At 29.8% G+C, this 19219-nt stretch overlaps 1 protein-coding gene and 3 non-coding genes across 4 annotated transcripts in view; 1 reads left to right on the forward strand and 3 right to left on the reverse strand.

The window, feature by feature from the left end:
- Positions 1-15761, reverse strand: part of LOC119674347 (ATP-binding cassette sub-family A member 17-like) — a 49464-nt gene extending 33703 nt beyond the window's left edge. Inside the window, exons 1-8 of the mRNA XM_038085483.1 lie at positions 15551-15761; positions 6503-7091; positions 6300-6443; positions 3995-5224; positions 2996-3305; positions 1723-2245; positions 1319-1662; positions 1132-1254 (exon numbers count right to left, since the gene is read on the reverse strand). Coding sequence (XP_037941411.1) covers positions 1132-1254; positions 1319-1662; positions 1723-2245; positions 2996-3305; positions 3995-5224; positions 6300-6443; positions 6503-7091; positions 15551-15741 — 3454 coding nt within the window. The 5' untranslated portion in view covers positions 15742-15761. The remainder of the gene's footprint in view (positions 1-1131; positions 1255-1318; positions 1663-1722; positions 2246-2995; positions 3306-3994; positions 5225-6299; positions 6444-6502; positions 7092-15550) is intronic.
- Trnal-caa lies at positions 7740-7858 on the reverse strand. Its single transcript has 2 exons — positions 7821-7858; positions 7740-7784 (listed from the first exon to the last, which is right to left on the reverse strand). It is a non-coding gene; the product is annotated as a tRNA-Leu (tRNA).
- Trnae-uuc lies at positions 8493-8564 on the reverse strand. The gene has a single exon. It is a non-coding gene; the product is annotated as a tRNA-Glu (tRNA).
- On the forward strand, positions 11605-11723 carry Trnal-caa. Its single transcript has 2 exons — positions 11605-11642; positions 11679-11723. It is a non-coding gene; the product is annotated as a tRNA-Leu (tRNA).
- Positions 15762-19219: the final 3458 nt, after the last annotated feature.

Below are 19219 nucleotides of genomic sequence, written 5' to 3' on the forward strand. Positions count from 1 at the left end.
AGGATAATATATAGTATTTTAAATACTGGTGAAAGTAGTTGTTTTTATATTGTAGGCACGAATCTGTTGTATCTGTAAGATCTGTGAGTTTAATAGCCGCACTAACACCATGTTTCCACCTGTTTCATTTAGACAGTTTTGCTCATTAAATCCGCTAATGGGGATAATTTATAGCACATTCACATTGTTATATTTAGGCATTTGCTCATTTATATAAATGAATGGACGTTCACATAATAATGAGTTCACTTAATAATATATCACACACATATATATTAAATCATTTATATACATTTTATATATTAATTACATATTAAATTAATAAAAACGAAGATTTTATTAAATACTTACTTGTTCAGTGCCTTTGTCTTTACCTCAGGTGTTTGTTTACATTATACGTAAAAAACATATGACACATAATTCAAATTTAGATAATTTCCCACAAGGGAAATTTATTTTTAAGGGTTGCATTCGATATTTTTCGCCTTAATGAGCTGATATATTGATGATGAGCTCATTTATATGAAACCTCTTTGTATTGTAAATCATACTATAATTAGAAAAACTGCCTAAATGAGACAGTGTGAATACGCTATAATATAAGTACTTTTAACTGCAGTGGAAATATAATATACGCTCTAAAATTTAAGAACAAATCAGCTGATAATCATATGATCAGAATTGGAAATCTTAAATCTTGTTCAATGGTGTTTAAGATATGTTTCAAAATTTCTGTAGCTCCATTCTACAAATTATCTATATTATATTTAGCGGAAGAAGATCTCATTTAACGATGTTTTCATAGATCGATAGAGATCGATATCGCTTATATGATGGGTTTAACATCTGTAACATTTTTAAGTTGTAACATCAAGGATCTTATATTTTTTTTCGATGGGTTCTAAAATTCTACTTTTCAATTTGTTAGTCAACTTGACCTTTCTATCTAAATCAGGTTAACGAGTATTGTCTTAGGGTACATCAAAGCCTACTTGATATTTAATAATGTACTATGTCTTTTATTATAAGTATATGTTAAAATATATTCCAGCACTTGTATTGAAGTTCTAAAGTCTTCTATATGTTTTTACAATAAAATTTCAATAATTTATTAAAAAAAACTGAACTTACCCATAATAAACGCAGCAATTATTAAAGCAGGTACCATGTGTTGTTCTTGGATATGAAAGGTACAAAAATATAAAAATGGCAACATATATATTGCAACACATATTATAATCACAAACAAATCAGCTGTAGGAGAGTTTATTTAGGTATAAGTAAGTTCTCATCAGTTAGTGTTAGTAAAGATATTTACCCATATCTGAAAAGTAATCACTTTTTGTGGAGAAGATGCAAATAACAACAGCAACCACGACGATAGGTATAAATAAGAAGAAAATCAGTTGCCATATGAGATGTGACACCCAGTAGATCCAAAAATGTAGTCCATTTATGAATTGTATTAACTTGGCATATGTAGTTCTTTCATATGTCACGAAAGATACACTCGATATACTTATAAGACAAACAAAAACCATTACAATCAGCACTAATATTGGTTGCGAAACACGAGTCTTATAATACTGCACTAAAGATTCGATCTCATATTTTTGTGGATAATTTGTAACAATGATTTCTTTATTTGAACCATCAGCTTCTCTAAAACTCCGCTATATAGAGAATTGAATCAGAAAAATTACATGGAAGCTTTTTACTTACCGTTGGTATGCCGTCAATGCCAAACCGAGAGATAAAGGAGCTGAGTGTATATAATCACCGTTAAACCAGCAAATGATACCATCATTATGTACAGTGAGTCCCGCTATGTACAGCTTTTTAACAGCTTCATATTTTTTATCACATAATTTTAATATATATTTATGAATAGGCAATGATTCCGTTATCTCAAAATGGTACCGGTCCCCAAACGATGAAACATAATCTATGTACAAGTTGAGAAATTCAAGTTGTGAGGCATCTGTGACATCTTTTGATTCTAGTAGAATAAAAGCTTCAGGATACTGTGTTAAACTAAAAGTCATAGGAACTAAAGGTTCTATCATTCTGAACGGTATAAAATATAAAATTAGCATAAAAGTTATCATTACAACACTTAGAAGTATATGAGTACAAATATGATTGGATGTGTATAGAACGTTCTTGTAAAACATCGCATAAAACTGTTTGCAAAACGTTGATTTCCCCTTTTGCACCGCATGATGTTGGTTGAAGTTCAAGGGAACTGAAATTGGAGAAGATTGTAAAGACTTATTATTAACGCAAATTTTTATCTATGTAGATGTAGTAAGTATCAGTAGTAGTATATTTCAAGTAGTAATTTACTAGTTTATATGAGTTGTGATCGAAAAAGAAATTTTATGCTCAAAATTCGTATGCCCACGTATAAATCGCATCATTTAAGTTGTACATATCATATAAGTCGTTTGATATTTCAAACCTTTTAGCAATCACTCCATTGAAAACTTTTCTGATCAACAGTGGACGTGCTAGAATATATGTAACCGCCCACAATTTTCAATCTTCCGAGGAACATTTGTACCACTTATGAACTCGTAGCTGTGACATAGAAATGCCGACAAAAGAATTCTTCATTATATTAAATCCTTCGTTGCAATTCAGAAACTGTTTAATCCGACGTATGGCTTCATAAAAAAATTTCCAAACAGATTACTAGGTATCTTATATGACAAACACAAACAACGCATCACAACTACCAGATATTGTTGTTGGTTATATAGCCCGCGGGAATCAAAAGCCGGTAACATGAAAGTAATTTCATGACAACAACATCGGTTAATACACCCAAAAGAATTACTGCTGCCTGATAGTTAACATGATCATTACTGACAGTACAACAAATACACCAAAAAGACTAAACTCGATAAACCAGATATGGGATACAAAATTTGATCAATTATCTCATCACATTTCGATCACACCCCATATACTCGTACACAAAGAATGAACTTACTTGCACTATGTTCTGCTATTGGATAGATACTTTTCATTCGCTGTAGATTATATCGTTTCTGGGATTCATCAGTTGCATTTAAGTACACTTCATGCAGACTCGCATAATATACCTTAACTGCTTTTATTCTTAATGGCTGAACATTTTCCTCCAAATTTCGGAGCAATTCCGCCATAACGTGAAAATAATCATTTGGTATGTTATATGTAAGTTCTATTGGTGTATCAGTTTCAGCAGCAGAGTAAGGCAAATATTTTTTAAAAAGTCGAATAACATCGTCAGTTTGAAAATTCTCCATTTTAACACAAACCTTAAAGACCAAAATATATAGTGTATATAACTAATCTGGAGAACGAAACTATATCGACATGTACCGATTTTGACAAAATTACTTAGCTATGTAGTCGTCATGTTGGAACAACGAATTTTGATAAACTCGACTATGAGCAAGTTTGGTCTGCGCTACATACCGATATTACTTAGACCTTTTTTGTGTAATCAATATCAAAGTCTTAATATCTGAAGAATAAAACTATATTGTGTAGTTTAATGTAAAAGTTATTCCGTATGTCCGATTTTACTAAAATCCATTGTCACTTCGTAACGTTTGAGATACAATCAATCTGCTTAAATAACTATACAGTAATCCCCCCTATAACGGGGTACCCTTATAACACGTTTTATTATTACGCGATTTCAATTCCCCGTATAACTCGGGTATTCTCTCATATAACGCGGGGATTTGTACAGTTCATAATTAGCTTCGCGTACCTGTACACGTGTGTGTACAGGGTATACGGGAATACCCCTATAATGCGTTTTCCTATAACGCGGAACCAATCTATCGCGTTATAGAGAGAATTACTGTATTTAAGTTACGTAGCAATTGTCGTGGAAGTTTTTTAAACACTAAACTAATATATAAAATATATGTTTTACCTTAAGTGAAGTAATTTTTTATATATGTATGGCTTACCACGTTTTTATCATATGGCTTACCACGTTATAGCCAGATCCGAGCGTGTCTCTTAAATGATAAGTTTCTCCGTAGCAAACTAAGTTGTCATTGAAAATAATACCTGCACGATCACCTATTGCTTCCACTACATAACTTAATTTCGTAAATACAATAATTGTGCGATCATATTTTTCAGATGTTAAAAATTCCATTATATCATGAACAATAGCTGGACTGGCCGTTGTGAATGGTTCTGCCAATATGATAATCGAAGTATTTCCACACATAGCGCAAGATATTAAAACCTTTAATCTTATATCGTCTGATAGTTTTAATAGTTTTTTATCAGCAAACTTTGACAAATCCAATAGGCTTATATATTTTTCCACGTCACCGTCCACCTGATGATAGGTTAAATTGCGTAAGTAACTATAAAGTCGGATATGTTCTCTTACAGTTAAATTTTCATATGAAAACATATCTGGAACATAAATACCGATATGTTTGCGAAGATATTTGAATTTGGTTTCTATTTCCGCATCCAATATCATAACATTACCGGATGAAGGCGTTACTAGTCCTGCCATTATATATGCTAAGAGAATGTGACTTTTGGTATTATTTCCTAGCAATACGGTTATTTCATTTTTATATGCTACCATTGAAATATTTTTGAATGGCTTAAAAGTTACTTGATCGAGGGAAACGGTAAGTAATTGCCCAGGTTTACTAAAATAGGAAAAAATTTTAGCGCGCGACTGCATCGAATTTCTATTCCAATTGAAAAGTCGTGTCTTATAAATGTGCCGTATTCGGTGCCAAATGGTTTTTTTTATAAAGTCTTCCAAATATAATGTTAAGCAAATGTAAAAAATGCAAGAGATAATCATCATCATTAGTACAGAGAAAAAAGTATAATTTCCATTCATTGAAGCATAATTGAATATATCATCCCAATCACATCTGCTATAATTTTCCTCGTAATCACTAATCCAATCACATCCATAAAGTAAAGCTAATGTGGGTTGTAGTGATAGCAATATTCGTACCCAAAAGTTGTGATTTTTATGAAAACTGTGATTAAAAAGAAGAAGAGCAACTGGCAGCAACCAAATAGTAATGCAGATCAGCTTAAATAGCACTTTTGTTCTAAAGAATGACACCGTTACCGAGGCATAACATAACATGGCTGCACTCAGTATCATCAAAAATGTAAGTAATAGTTTCGTATTAATATAATTTAAAACTGCCAAGTCTGAACGGTAATTAAACTGCAATTTAATAAAATAAAAAAATTAAAAAAATTTCATCCATTTAGTTATACTAATCTAATACTAAAATGATCATCAGTAGCTGACTAAGCACATAAAGAGCATAAAAAGAAGATCCCCTCAAGCATTAATCCTCTTAATAAAGGGGATCTTCATTTGGATAATATATTATTATATATAAATAATAATTTTCTTCATTTTAATATATTAAAAAGCCCTTCAAATTCCAAATACAATTAAAAATTTTTGGTAGAAAAACATAATGGGTTTTTCGAGGACCCTCCCTTATAACCACTCACGATTAAGCTACAGTTGCTCACTACATTAGCTGAAAACCATTTTCTAAACAGATAAAAGCGCTATAATTCAAAAAATTAAATCACAAATCAGTAGTAAATCATATTATAAAAGTACAAGAAAGAAGAGCGAAGGAGTGAGAATATATCCACTCAGTTCTAGTACCACTTCGTATGCAATGCTATAATGCTATTATCTGCTTAAACAGAGCCCATAACTTTTTAATGTGATTACCTGCCATGGAAGCTTAAGGCCACATTAAGGCCGGTAATTGTCGCCATTGAAATTCCAAGGAATCAAAACCGGAACTAATTATACTTACACATATACATATAGTTCCATCTTTGGTAGAGAGCACTCGCATGGAAAATGGAAGCCCATATCCGACAAAGTAAATCAATACATCATTCTAACCGTGTAAGTTTGGGTTTTAACGGCAGCCACCACAATACTCTCATTAAAGTGGCCAACCTCTAAATATCAGGACACCTTAAGTTGTGGGTTCTAACCCCTATAAAGTGAAACTCATTTACAATGACATATACATACTTTAAACATTATCGTGTTAAGCTTACTGGATTTAAGTTACCTCTTATGATAGGCATGCCTTACCTCAGAAATATTTTAAACTTTTTTTCGGCAGGGGAAACTTTTATGTCGTTGATTACTATAATCCATACATTGAACTAGAGTCTTCCAGCTATTATAGAAAGCGACTGTAGTTTAATCGTAATTACATGTACAAAATATATAACTCGTTTATATCAATTTTATTTACCTTGAAAAGTACAACTAAAAATAGGCTGATACCAAAGCAAATTATATAAGACGTTACAAATTTAGCAAACCAATGCATCCATACATCTATGCCTAATAATTTAGTTTGTATTAAAGTACCACCTTCAACGTCATGTATAATACTCTAATATATGGAATATAGATAGATTTAGTTATAATAATATTTGAAACAATGAAACTTACCAATTGCATATAGACTGCAGTAAGCAAGTAACCACCATAGATAGTCAGGGCTAAATATACACCATTTGCAGTAAAATTATTTATATTTGCAGCTTCGGGAAATCTGCATATAGCTACATTTGGAACTTGTTTACTGTGCTTCATAACAGCTTTAGATACAAACCATTGTATATATAAGAATAATTCATGTAAATAGATATCTTCATCGGGAAATCTAGTAACACCCCTAAACGCGCCAACGATATTCTCTAGACTGTCCGTTTGCCAAGTCGCGTGATTAGGCTGCGTGCGCAATTCACTGGGAAAACGCAATGTAAAGTGAATTTTATCCGGTAATTCGGTAATACCGGCATATGAATCCTCAAATTCTATTCCAGCAAAATATAGATCTTTTTCAAGCGCCGTTTCTAATGCATTAGCGTTTTCATATCCATAAATCATGGGGTGAGATTTTGGAAGATTGTAAAATGTTAATATTACTTTTGTATTTTCCTCCTCCTTTTTAGCTCCATCTATTAGGATGTCTTTCAATATTTCATTGGACGGTGAAAATGCCAAATTAAATGTTAAATTACGACCATCATAATATCTGTAAGAGAAATGAAGATATTTAAATGAAAATATTGTACAATATTAAATCTTAAACTATATTGAATATTTCTATATATGCCAAACATAGTACAAATATGCTTTAAAGTAAGAGTTACCCAGAGATACTAGAGATACCCACCTTATAACCGGTGCTTTTTAAGCTGCAAAAGAACTTAAAATGATAATACAACAAATGCATATTGTTAGCGTGAAATTTTTTTTATTATAATCTGATAGATATATTCATGACATATATATTTTGAATATGATTTCCGTCATATATCCGCCGCGGCTATAGATTAAATAATCCATTCGATTAGTCCACTTTTTGACTATTTTTTGCAATAAATATGGCCGTATGGCCATATCAATAGTGTCAATAGTGACATGAACATCCTGGGTACATTTAATGTTCATTACTTTTAAATTATACAATCAGGAACTTAACATCTATTGGTTTTCAACAAAAAACACAAACAACTTCTTACACTTCATAGTATCAAAAATTATGACGTCACAAAAATAAACATGTTATTTATGCTTTAAATTTTACTAAAAAAAATTATATGATAATCAAATAAGATAATTTTTTGTTAAATAAAATAAAATAAAAAATAAATCATAATAAATTTTTTAAAAAAATTCTTGTCAGAAGTGGGATTCGAACCCACGCCCTCAGAGAGGACCAGAACGCTCAGTCACCTTCGTACGAAGGTAAGATTTTACTCTTGAGTCTGGCGCCTTAGACCGCTCGGCCATCCTGACATATGAATTGCGTTTGACGAAAATTAACTAAAAGTTGTGTGGATGTTTAAATATATACCGAAAATATATTAAATTATTTATAGCAAGTGATTAATGAATTTATGAAAAACATTTCATGGAAAGCAATGAATTTTAAAATTAGCCTAAAATAATTAAATCACTATTAATTATTAAAATTGTCAAGTGATATAAATATAATAATATTAAGCAAAGTCTACTTTTTTTTTTAGTTTAAAAATTTTTTAACTGAAAAGTTGTAGCTTTACAAAGTTGCATGTGTCTTAACAAAAAAAAAGGACAATAATTTGCGTTGGCTCTGAATTTAATTATCTATGAATATTATAAATTAATTAATGTTATATGAAATAAAATAAGAACTTCAGTTTCAATATTCATAACACATTTGTTTTATTTAAAAGCCATTCCACGTGTCTTGTTTTACAAATTGCTTTGTTAAATAAAATGCAAATGTTACATTTCACATCACTTATAGATAATCTTATCTATATATAAAAATCATATAATCGTTTTAAACATACGTCTTAACTAGCATTTAACTTAAATATGCTTCTTATGTATTGATATTGCTTTTAATTTTTGTTTTTTGAAATAAATAAATATTTAACAAAAAAATTTCCCATACCGGGAATCGAACCCGGGCCTTCTGGGTGAAAGCCAGATATCCTAGCCACTAGACCATATGGGAGGTTATTGGAATTGTCATCATGGAGTAATAGAAACTAAACAGTTCTATATCAGTAGTTTTACAGTCTAATTAGATTGAAATGATTTAAATGATCATTTAAATCATTTATATGAAACTAATTTATATGTAGAGGTATGACAAGAAAAGTGAAATTGCCATATTTAATTATACAAATTTTTTATCAACAACCATGCTTTACCTATATTAATAACATAAACATCTGACCAATAACAATGTGGCGCTGTATGTAAAAAAACAATACTGACGAAAGCTTTACACACAAATAGCTAAGCTTTTACAGTGATGGCAAGAAAAGCACAAAAATACCAGGGTTCAGAAAAACACTGTGCTGTGCACAAAAATGCAAAACACCACGCACAAATGTTGTGCGATTCTAAAATTTCACACCACAAATGTGGTGTGCGAAAATTTTTGTGCACATCTTAAGTGCACATCTTGTGTGCACAAACGAAACGCACATTTCACACGAGTGTGGTGGAGTGAAATAAAACTCGCACACGCATTCGGTGTTTGTGCCGAAGTTATTTCGCACAGCACATTGTGTGTGCGGCAGCCAACATGCCCTCGCACACAACGTGTGCAGAAAAGAATACGAGAAGCACATTTTGTGTGCAGGCTCGAAAATAAAAATGCACCCAAATGTGCGGAGACGAAATGTCTACTGCACGTTTGTGTGAAATGATGATTTAAAAGCGCACAATATTATGACAAATATCGCAGCAAAATAGTACGGAAAACTGATTTGTATTAATTTTGGTCTTAATGCGAAATATTTTATTGAAGAAATAATTTTGTATTTATATTTTAATTTTGAATTTATTATTAGATTTACATTTATTGCTTATATTACTTATTTTTTTAAGGTTTATTAATTTAAAATATGGGAATAAAGTTAATTTCACAATGTACTTGAAAACTTTGTTATATTCAATAGGTACATGAATTTAATAGAGAAAGAGTATTTGTTTCGAAATGTTATAAGTAAAGATCGGTTCTACGGATCGTACTTTGAAAAAATTAAATATATCAATTTTGGACTACTTCATAAAATTTTATTTAATAGTAAGTTGTACACTAAGATTCGTTAGTAAGGTTATAAAAATATTTTTTACAACAACATAAATTAATTTTGTTATTAGATTTCACTTAATTTTTTATCTTTAATTACAGTTTAAATTTTACAAAGTTATTGAAATAATTTAATAATTTAATATTTTAATTTCTTATTAAAAAATATATAATTTTTATTACATATTTTTTGAAATAAATTTTCATTTAATCTTATTAATAACATTGCTGAAATAATTTTTTCACTTAAATTATATCTCTGCTTACTTAGCACAGTAGAAAGGGCGCTAAAATCCTGCTACCTGTTCAAGAAAATATTTTCTTAATCTTTCGCGTTTTTTAATGAATGTTAGATACTCTACCTAAGTGAATACATATTTCTGGAGAAGAAAAATACCTATTTGTGGCCCTCCCGTATTATCTTTTTTAAACTGTTGCAAAATTTATTAAACAAATACACCAATACCAATACCTGCTACCTGTTCAAAAAAAATATTTTCCTAATCTTTCATATTTTTTGGGCATAAAAAAATCTTCCTAAAATATGTTTTTATTTTTTTTAAACTGGTGCAAAACTTTCCAAACAAATACTTTAAGTTCACTTACTATATTTGCATTTAAAAATGCTCAAAGTAATATACAAAAAACTAATATTTTAAGTTAAAATACAAATAAGGTTAAGACAGTTATAATTTTTAGTTTACATTAATTAACAAAAATAATTATTTTAAATATTTGTTAATTTATGCAATTTTTAACATAAATTACGATCCCAACGAACGCAAATATCAATTTTTTCAAAATTTGCAACAAAATAATATTTTCTATTTCAAACAAAATTGTGAAGTTCCTGTAATTTTTTCCACCCTTGGGTGCAAGCGCAAAATCGCACATTTGTGCACGTTTGTGCATCGCACATTTGTGCACGTTTGTGCATCGCACATTTGTGCACGTTTGTGCAGTCGCACATTTGTGCACATTTGTGCAAACGTAATATGAGCAGCACACTCGTGTGCAAAGAGAATTTTTTGTCGCACAGTGCGGTGCGAGCATAAAATTTTCTCGCACATCTGATTGTGCACATTTTTAAAAATCAGTCACACAGCACAAATGTGTGTGCACGAATCTGTGTGCACAATCATCGCTTTGTGCGATGTGAAATTTAAAATCGCACAACAAATTTGAGTGCGTGCATTTTTTTTCTTAACACCACAAATGTGCGTGTGCATATTTTAAAAATAATTTCCACTCGCACAGTGCAGTGTGCGATTTTGTGCACCACATTCCGAACTCTGAAAAATACTGAATGATTTTTATATACTGAGGTTTTAATGTATTTTTTTTAGCGATTACTGTAAAACATGTACTGTTAATTAAAATAAAGGCATTTGCATTGCGTTGGCAAATGCCATTTTGCTTGTAAAGTTCTTATTTAATTTATTTATTTATTTGACATTAATTTTTATAATCAATTTTTTTTACTACTAGTAAATTTTTTTTTGAATTAGTAAATTTGTTATTGCATATTAGAATTTTATTCAGTTGTGTTTTAATTGCAAAATTAATTTATTAAGAACAAATTGAATGACAAATTTTGTTATAGTTTCATTAATACGAAAGCAATTGAATTTAACGTATTATTTTTCGTTATATTAACTTTAAAATATCTCTTAAATATTTAAGTGAAAAAAAATTGTTAATATAATATAATATAATATATATAATATAATATAACATAATATAATAATAATATAATAATAACATATTTTTATTGATATATTTAATTATTTATTTTCTATTTGGATGTTGTTCTTAAAATTAAATTCTAATTAAAATTATTCTAAATTTTCTTTTTAATCTATATGTATATAATTATTAAATTAAATTATATTAATTAATATATTGTTAAATATTTAATTTTCATTTCGCATTTGCCATACGTTTCTCATATGTCAGGATGGCCGAGCGGTCTAAGGCGCCAGACTCAAGAGTAAAATCTTACCTTCATATGAAGGTGACTGAGCGTTCTGGTCCTCTCTGAGGGCGTGGGTTCGAATCCCACTTCTGACAAGAATTTTTTTTAATTATTTTTGGTTCAAATTTAGTTAATTTTCTTTTCATTTAAATTACAACAATGTAATTAACTTAAATAAAATTTTAATTAAATTTAAAATACAAAATATGAATTTTGATGAATCTAAGAAGTTTTTTTATGTTAACTAATTTTATTTTTTGCAGATGCTTTTACACATTTTTATATATTATATATTTCGTAAATATTTTTACATTCAAATTAAAATTAATTTAATTTTTTATTTATAGTATAATTTACTTTGTGAAAAGTATACTGCATCATATTTTATATTATTTAATTTGTTTTTATTGGAAAAAAATAAAAAAATATGAGCACAAAAATAAATAGAGTAATAATATTATTTAAATGTTTATTTAAATCAGATATGAATATGTATACATATATATTTCACACTATTCCACAATAGCTGCAACATTTTAAAATGTGGCTAAGTCGCTAACACTTAGCAGCATATTTCTATATTCAATCAACCAGCAATTCTTTTATTTCACAATTTGTATTTAACTCATTAAATAATTAAGCAAAATTACCTTAGCAAAAAAAAAAGAATATATATATACATATATATATATTCATAATTTTTATGCTAGGAATAACTTTGCTAAATTATTTAGAAATTTAGATACAAACTGTGTAGATTGGGAAATAAAAGAATTGTTGGTTGATTGAATATAGAAACATGTTGCTAAGAGTAGGCGAGTAAGCAACGTTTCAGAATGTCGGAAATGTTGCGGAACAAAAATAAACATGTTGCAAAGTCTGTAATTGTTTGCAATACCATTCCAAACATAAAATGTTTGTAAAACCATAAAAATGTTGCTTCATTTGATTATTTTTATGTTGCAAAGCAGATTGTTGATGTTGATAAGTCCAATAATAATTTTTGTGTCCAAAAATGTTTTTAAAAGTTTTTGTGGCTTGAAAGAAAAAATCAACATCCTTTATAAAACTGTGGCTAATCCGTTCGTTTCAAATTGAATTTTTATTTGCAAGAAATTTAATTATTTAATTATTTATAATTATTAAATTTATTATTTTGAATTTTGGCAGCTACACTTTTCTAATAGAAGGTAGTTTAAATGAAAGTAGGATAAAATTGAAGTCCGTCTTAATTCCCCATTCTTCGTGATTCTGAATAGAAACTTGGCTATATTAGAACGAGTCGTACACTCTGAGTATCTGGCCAATAACTATATAGGTGCCGTTTACTGCATACCTACGGTTGCATGTACGGTTTCATGTATAAAGAACTGCTTAGAGGACTGAAAAGATTACCGCATTACGATATATCGTAGCGCATTCTTATCTGCCATTGACACTCTTATGGCGATCCTGAACACATTTCTTGACGGGATATTGTCTGTGAGCTCAAGTGAAGGTGTGAAGGTGCTCCGGTATTAACTTGGAAATCAGATCGTTTTAATTAGACCTACTGCAATCTATGAGTTTATGTCTGAAATATATTTTTTTATTTACAATTTTGCTTAAACCAAATCATAAGAAGTGAAAGTTTCATTTTGAGAGTTTTCAGGAGTTTTATTTACATGAACTTTTCTTTAAGTTTCCGCTTATAACTCCGTTTTTCTCTCAGTTTTTCCATTTTTAAGTAACAACAACATTCTAAGAAATATTTTTAAAGATTTTATTTGTTTATTTTTTACCATTCACATCTTCCGTTCTCTCCACAGCTGTGTTGTTTTATAAAAAAAAAGCAAACCCACATTGTTTCCAGAATTGCACAGTTGCTGTAGAGTTTCTTTGTTTCTAACCATTGTCCGAATTATTTTAATTGCTCCCCGAGTTGAGCGGTCTTTGCAACTGTCTCAGGATTTTCTTCTACTCTTGGACATTTTACGATTTTCTTTCCGAAAAATAAACCAAATTTATTGCATTGTAAATGTTAAGTTTTATGCACGACAAACTTTTCTTTTGTGCATTTTTTTGACTGGTATTTGCTCGGAGATTCCAAATCCAAATAATGGATTTGGGTAAGTTTTGCGACATTGTTTACAAACAAACTGTACGAACTGCACGGAGTCTCTTGCAATGAAAGAGCATTTTTAATTTCCTTTAGGATATGTCTTCAGTTCACTTTACTGATTTATGCAGTTAATATAACTAAAAGTGGAATTATAAGACTACAGGAGTTTACAGGTGAAGATGACCAACGAAACTTTATGTTGTCATAAAATGGTATCTCAAGAATTAAACAAACCGAAAATGCAAACACCCAATAAGTGGGTTGTAAGTGTCAAGTGTGAATAGGATGTGTAGCGATTTACGTCTTAAATGCTATTTTAGAATCAGTAGTAGCAAGTGATTAAGTGCCTTTTTATTAACGTTTTATTGAAGTGCCTTTAAAATGGTCATAGTTACTATTATATTACAATCGAATATCTTAATTAAAACTATGAAATAAGGTCATATGGTATGGATCATAAATGCTTACCAGCACTCTACAGTAAAACGCAGTACGATAAACATAAAAACTTTACAATCTATTGATAGAGTATTTCTTATTAATACTGAGATTTATTGGAGAACAATAGTAGGTCGCTTATAAAGTAAAGATATTATTCGAAGATTTGACTTTATTCATTATTTTGTACTCCATCTATTGTAAGTCAATGATTCTAGGCCAAATTTTTAGGTCATGCAAAAGCAGAATATGGCGAGAGCAACTAAATAATACTCTATTTCGGCGAACTGAATTTTATTAAGAAATCGTTGGATGTGGTAGTAGTTCGAATCGCAGCTAGGTTGGTGGTGCGTGCAGTCGGAGACTACGACAACCCAACCCCCACCTCCTTCTCGCGGTAAAGCGGTTAGAATATTCCCAACGTAAAATATACCTGTCGTAAGAGGTGACTAAACTCCTGGAACCACCCCACATGGCTAGGAGTGTAAATGGTAGTCCACGGAGGTCAGTGCGGCGTCTATCAACGCATTATCTTGATACGTGAAAGCATCAAGACAGATTATTAAGTAAATCACTGGTAATGTCATGTCCGAGACCATGAAAAAATTGATAAGTTCGCAGTAATAAAAATTTGAAATTTCTACGTTATTCACTATAATAAAATTTGGGACACCTACAAAATAATTTAGACGATAACTCTTTTATCAAGTTCTATCAAAATACATGTACTCTTCCTGTTGAAGAAAAGGTAAGTTTGACTGGGGTAAAATTTAAAGAATCGTTAGGTATGATAACAGTTGGAATGAAAGATGGTGCTTGCTAGCAGAGACCACATAAAAAACTAATAGGTCCGTACTGACATCAAATTAGAATCCTGAAAGGCGGCTATTTACGAATTTTACAAGACCGTTCATTTGAACAAAAAGAATGAAGTGTAGCTCTTCAAAATTGTTGCTGCAAAAACTTTTGTTGGAGTTTAACAGACAACCAGATAGAAACAGAGAAGCTTCAGGGTTCCTTTGTTGCCCCGATTGTTTATATTCTCAGTAATCATTATAGTTGATAATAATTAAGAAGTACTCTACTAAAATACTAACTTTTAATCGATCGAATGACAGACAACACAGATTTGGAGTATGTGTCATCAATTATGTGATTTAACATGATATCGTTGATTTTGCAGTTACTTAAGGAAGATTACTTATTAACTACATTATATAGTATCAAATAAGTTTGGAATGAACGATATACAGCAATATCAATATTTTTCTTTAACGAGATTTAGAGAATTCACAAATAACTGGCTTTGTGGATTATAATCTATGAATCTAATCTAACTGCTTATTATAATTTATGAAATATTTTTTATTATTATTTACTTACTCTAAAATACCTTCCAAATTATTGGGTGCAAAAGTTTTCTCATCTATTCTCTTAATTCTGTATTTGATACGTGCGAAGATCAATAATAATACCAGAAGTATTGGTATAAGGAATTGAAAAGCCAGCCATCTTATGTGGTGGAATTGTTGTCGTAAATTATTTTTGGTTAAAAGTGCAATTTTCGTCAACATTCTTAACTGAAAAACTATATTAAAAAAATTCTAAAACTACTAAATTAAAAATATATCAAAATTTTTCTCGTCGATTTCAATGATTACTTTGATAGTAAACTTTTGATATTATAAAACCCAGTACCAGTCGTTGTCTATCAAATTCCCATTAAACGATCTTATTTACGATCTGTAATTTTAATACTATTTATGGTTTGAGAAAATTAAAAAAGGGATTATAAGCTGAAGATGGTTAATAATAGTAAAAAACCAAATGATCAAGTAAATTCAATCAGTACATCACATTAGGAATCATAACAAATATATCGACTATCATATCTTAATGAGAAAGTAGTGGGCTGTTAATATCGATACTCGGATTGTATTTGTACTTCAACACATCAATTATACACTCCCCGAAGATTTTAGTTAATTCAAAATTCGTACAACTCGAGTCAACAAGAAAAATTGTACTTTTGTCAAGTCCAATCTAATTAAATCTTTGAATAGATTTAATTTAATACTAAACAGTAGTTGTTTAATTGGACAAATTCCTGTCAACCACCAATTTTTAGATATGGGGCTTAATGCCAATGATAACTACAGATTCTATATAGTTCAGTGTGGAATTTATACTGATCTTATCTACTTGTGTCCTGAGATTTTTGAGAAATGAGTGTCTCCATTCGGTTTATATTCGGTTTTTATTTGTTTTTCATTCGGAATTCATTCAATTGATTGAGGTCTAATGTGATAATAATTTATTTGATCGAAACAGAACTTCAAGGGTTTTCCTTGATTGTTTCATTAATCAGTCAAATTTTGAGCAGTAAGGAACAGAATTTACTATTGCACCAAACTGGAGCAACTTATAATAGATAATTTCCTTCAATTCCAGCTAACACAACATAATCTTTTTTGCCGTTAAAACAAGCGTTGGATACGTTTTTAGAGGGTGTCCGGACTGTGGATTAAACTTGCGTTAGATATACTGGTGCAATAGTAAATTCTGTTCCTTACTGCTCAAAATTTGACTGATTGAAACCCTTGAAGTTCTGTTCCATTATAGAAATGCCAGGTCATATCTTTGACAACTTGAAAGCAATTGATTTTGTTGGGATTTTGATGCATCCACTATATCAGAAAATCCTCGCATAATCTTATAGTTAGCAGTGTATCATTGGTCCTTCTATTAAAGAATAATAGTTCTCTTTGTGCATCTGTCAGCGCTTTTATCTGTTAATATATATGTCTTTATAAACAAAGTTCTCAGTTTGTGAGTAAACCTAGGAGCTCATTGTCAGTTCAGGTGCATCAAATGCATAAGGGAAAAAATTATTCTTTAGGCAGAACTCCCGAAAATAGGTTTTTTTTAATGTAAAATGGATTTTACATATATTAAAAATTTTGAAAAAATTATTTTAAGTATATAGTAGATATTTAATTTGTAACAAAATTATTTAAGTAAAGATTATAGAAGCTTTAGTAAAGCTAAAGATGAATTTTTTTTTGTTGTGAAAATTTCAATTTAATTATTTTTAAAATTACTAAAATTTTTTTGTTATAATTTGTGTATACTTAAAAATGTGTGATTATGATAAACTTAAAAAAAATTAATATAAATCAGACGCTGTTTACTTTAATATTAATTTATGCATAAAATTTCAATTAGCATATTTACAAATACTTTTGTTTATTTATTTTGGAATATAGCAAAATAAACTTTGCATTACAAAATTAGTTTCTGTATTGTTTGCTAACAAATATTAAACAAAAATTGAAATATAATTAAAACATAAATAAAAGTACAAAAAAAAATTAAATAAAATAAAATCGTAACTTTAGTTTATTATCATTGGATTGATAATTAAATGCCGCGTTAATGTGGCACATTAAATGTGTCTGTATTGTTTAGGTAATGCCATAATCGATTTAAGTGGACTGACTAGATATGTCAAACGTCACATAAGGCTATCCTTTTCTTATTCATAAGGACTTATATTAAAATTAATTTGATGTGAAGGGATTCATTTTTCTTTAACATTCTCCACTTATAGCTGCCTAAGTTACGAAGTTAACTATTAATGTACCTTCAATGGCATAATAACATCTGCATATTCTAGATTTGAAAAATATTGATATATTTATGCTGCAGTTCAATTAACCTGTAGTCACCTCAGGAGTGAATTTGAGATACGACGGGTCGGAAGATATCTCATAAAGATACTACGGAGTTCAAGTATTTGTTGAAGTCGTTAGTTAATGCATTAAAAACGATATGATTTCCAAATAGGAGCCCATTTTCTATATCCTTGAAACCGTATCGTTGTACTTCCCAGACTTCTCAGGACTAAGACAAAGGAAAGCACCGTACTCCTATAAAAACATTCTTAAATTCTCAAAATGTAATTTGAGTTTGATAATGGGTTTCATTACAGGTCATTATGGTCTGAAATATCAGCTTTATAAACTACGATTATTTGCTCATTTGGAATGCAGATTATGCCTCGAAGATGAGGAAACTACTATGCATATTGTTTGTGACTGTCTAGCTTTAATAACACACAGAAGAAATTTATTTCATATAGAATTTCTGTCACCAGAATAGATCAAGAGCTCTTCTCTAGATTTAGATCTGGACTTTATTCACAAAGCTTTAAAGGACTTTGTGTAGTGAAATTGATACAATGAACTCTTCTGGCCGTAATACGGGTTGTTGGGCGATTTCATGTAAAAGCTTTAAAAATTATAATTATAATAAATATCCTTTTATTATTATTATTATTATTGTTAGGGGATGTGGCACTGCGACCAACGGGTTTATTGTGCCACTTTCTGGGCTTAGAGTAGGTCTTTAAGCCCTGTTGCGTCAATGAAAAGTAGTATAGACCTACTTTACAGAGTTTTATTGCCGCTACAGTAAGAATTCTTGTGCTGATTCTAAGTTTTTCTTTTGATAAGTTCATACCATCCTGGTATCGCTTATTATTATAGGTACCAATAAGTGATTTGGATTGGTTAAATTCTGGTATATTATCCCAGTAATGCTTTTTATTCAGGTTCTTCTTTATTTTTATGTTAGAAAGGAGCGTATTATATCCTAGTCCACAAAAAGATTTCGGTCCCATCATCAATTTAAATATTCTTTTTATACAAACACGCATTGGGACTACGATCTGTGAGATCTGTTATAACACTAAAAATAGTAACAAAGCAACAATAAAAGTGAGGTTTGAGAAATTAAAGAAAATTATTAAAATCCATAATAAGTTAATAATAAAAATAATTATTATTTATTAATAAAACTTAATAAAACCCGTATGGGTTATTATTGGTTCTGTTGTTGTTATTGTAGGTGAGTAGGTGTTTTCCATACTCTGTTTAATTAATGTTTCCATTATTCTATAGTTATGAAAGCCTTAATTATGTTAAGTAATATAATATGAAAAGTTAACTTAAGTTATCTTTGAACAGTTTTTATTGTATTTATAATTTTTAA

This window comes from Teleopsis dalmanni, chromosome 2, assembly GCF_002237135.1.
Source record: "Teleopsis dalmanni isolate 2A chromosome 2, ASM223713v2, whole genome shotgun sequence".
NCBI lineage: Eukaryota > Metazoa > Arthropoda > Insecta > Diptera > Diopsidae > Teleopsis > Teleopsis dalmanni.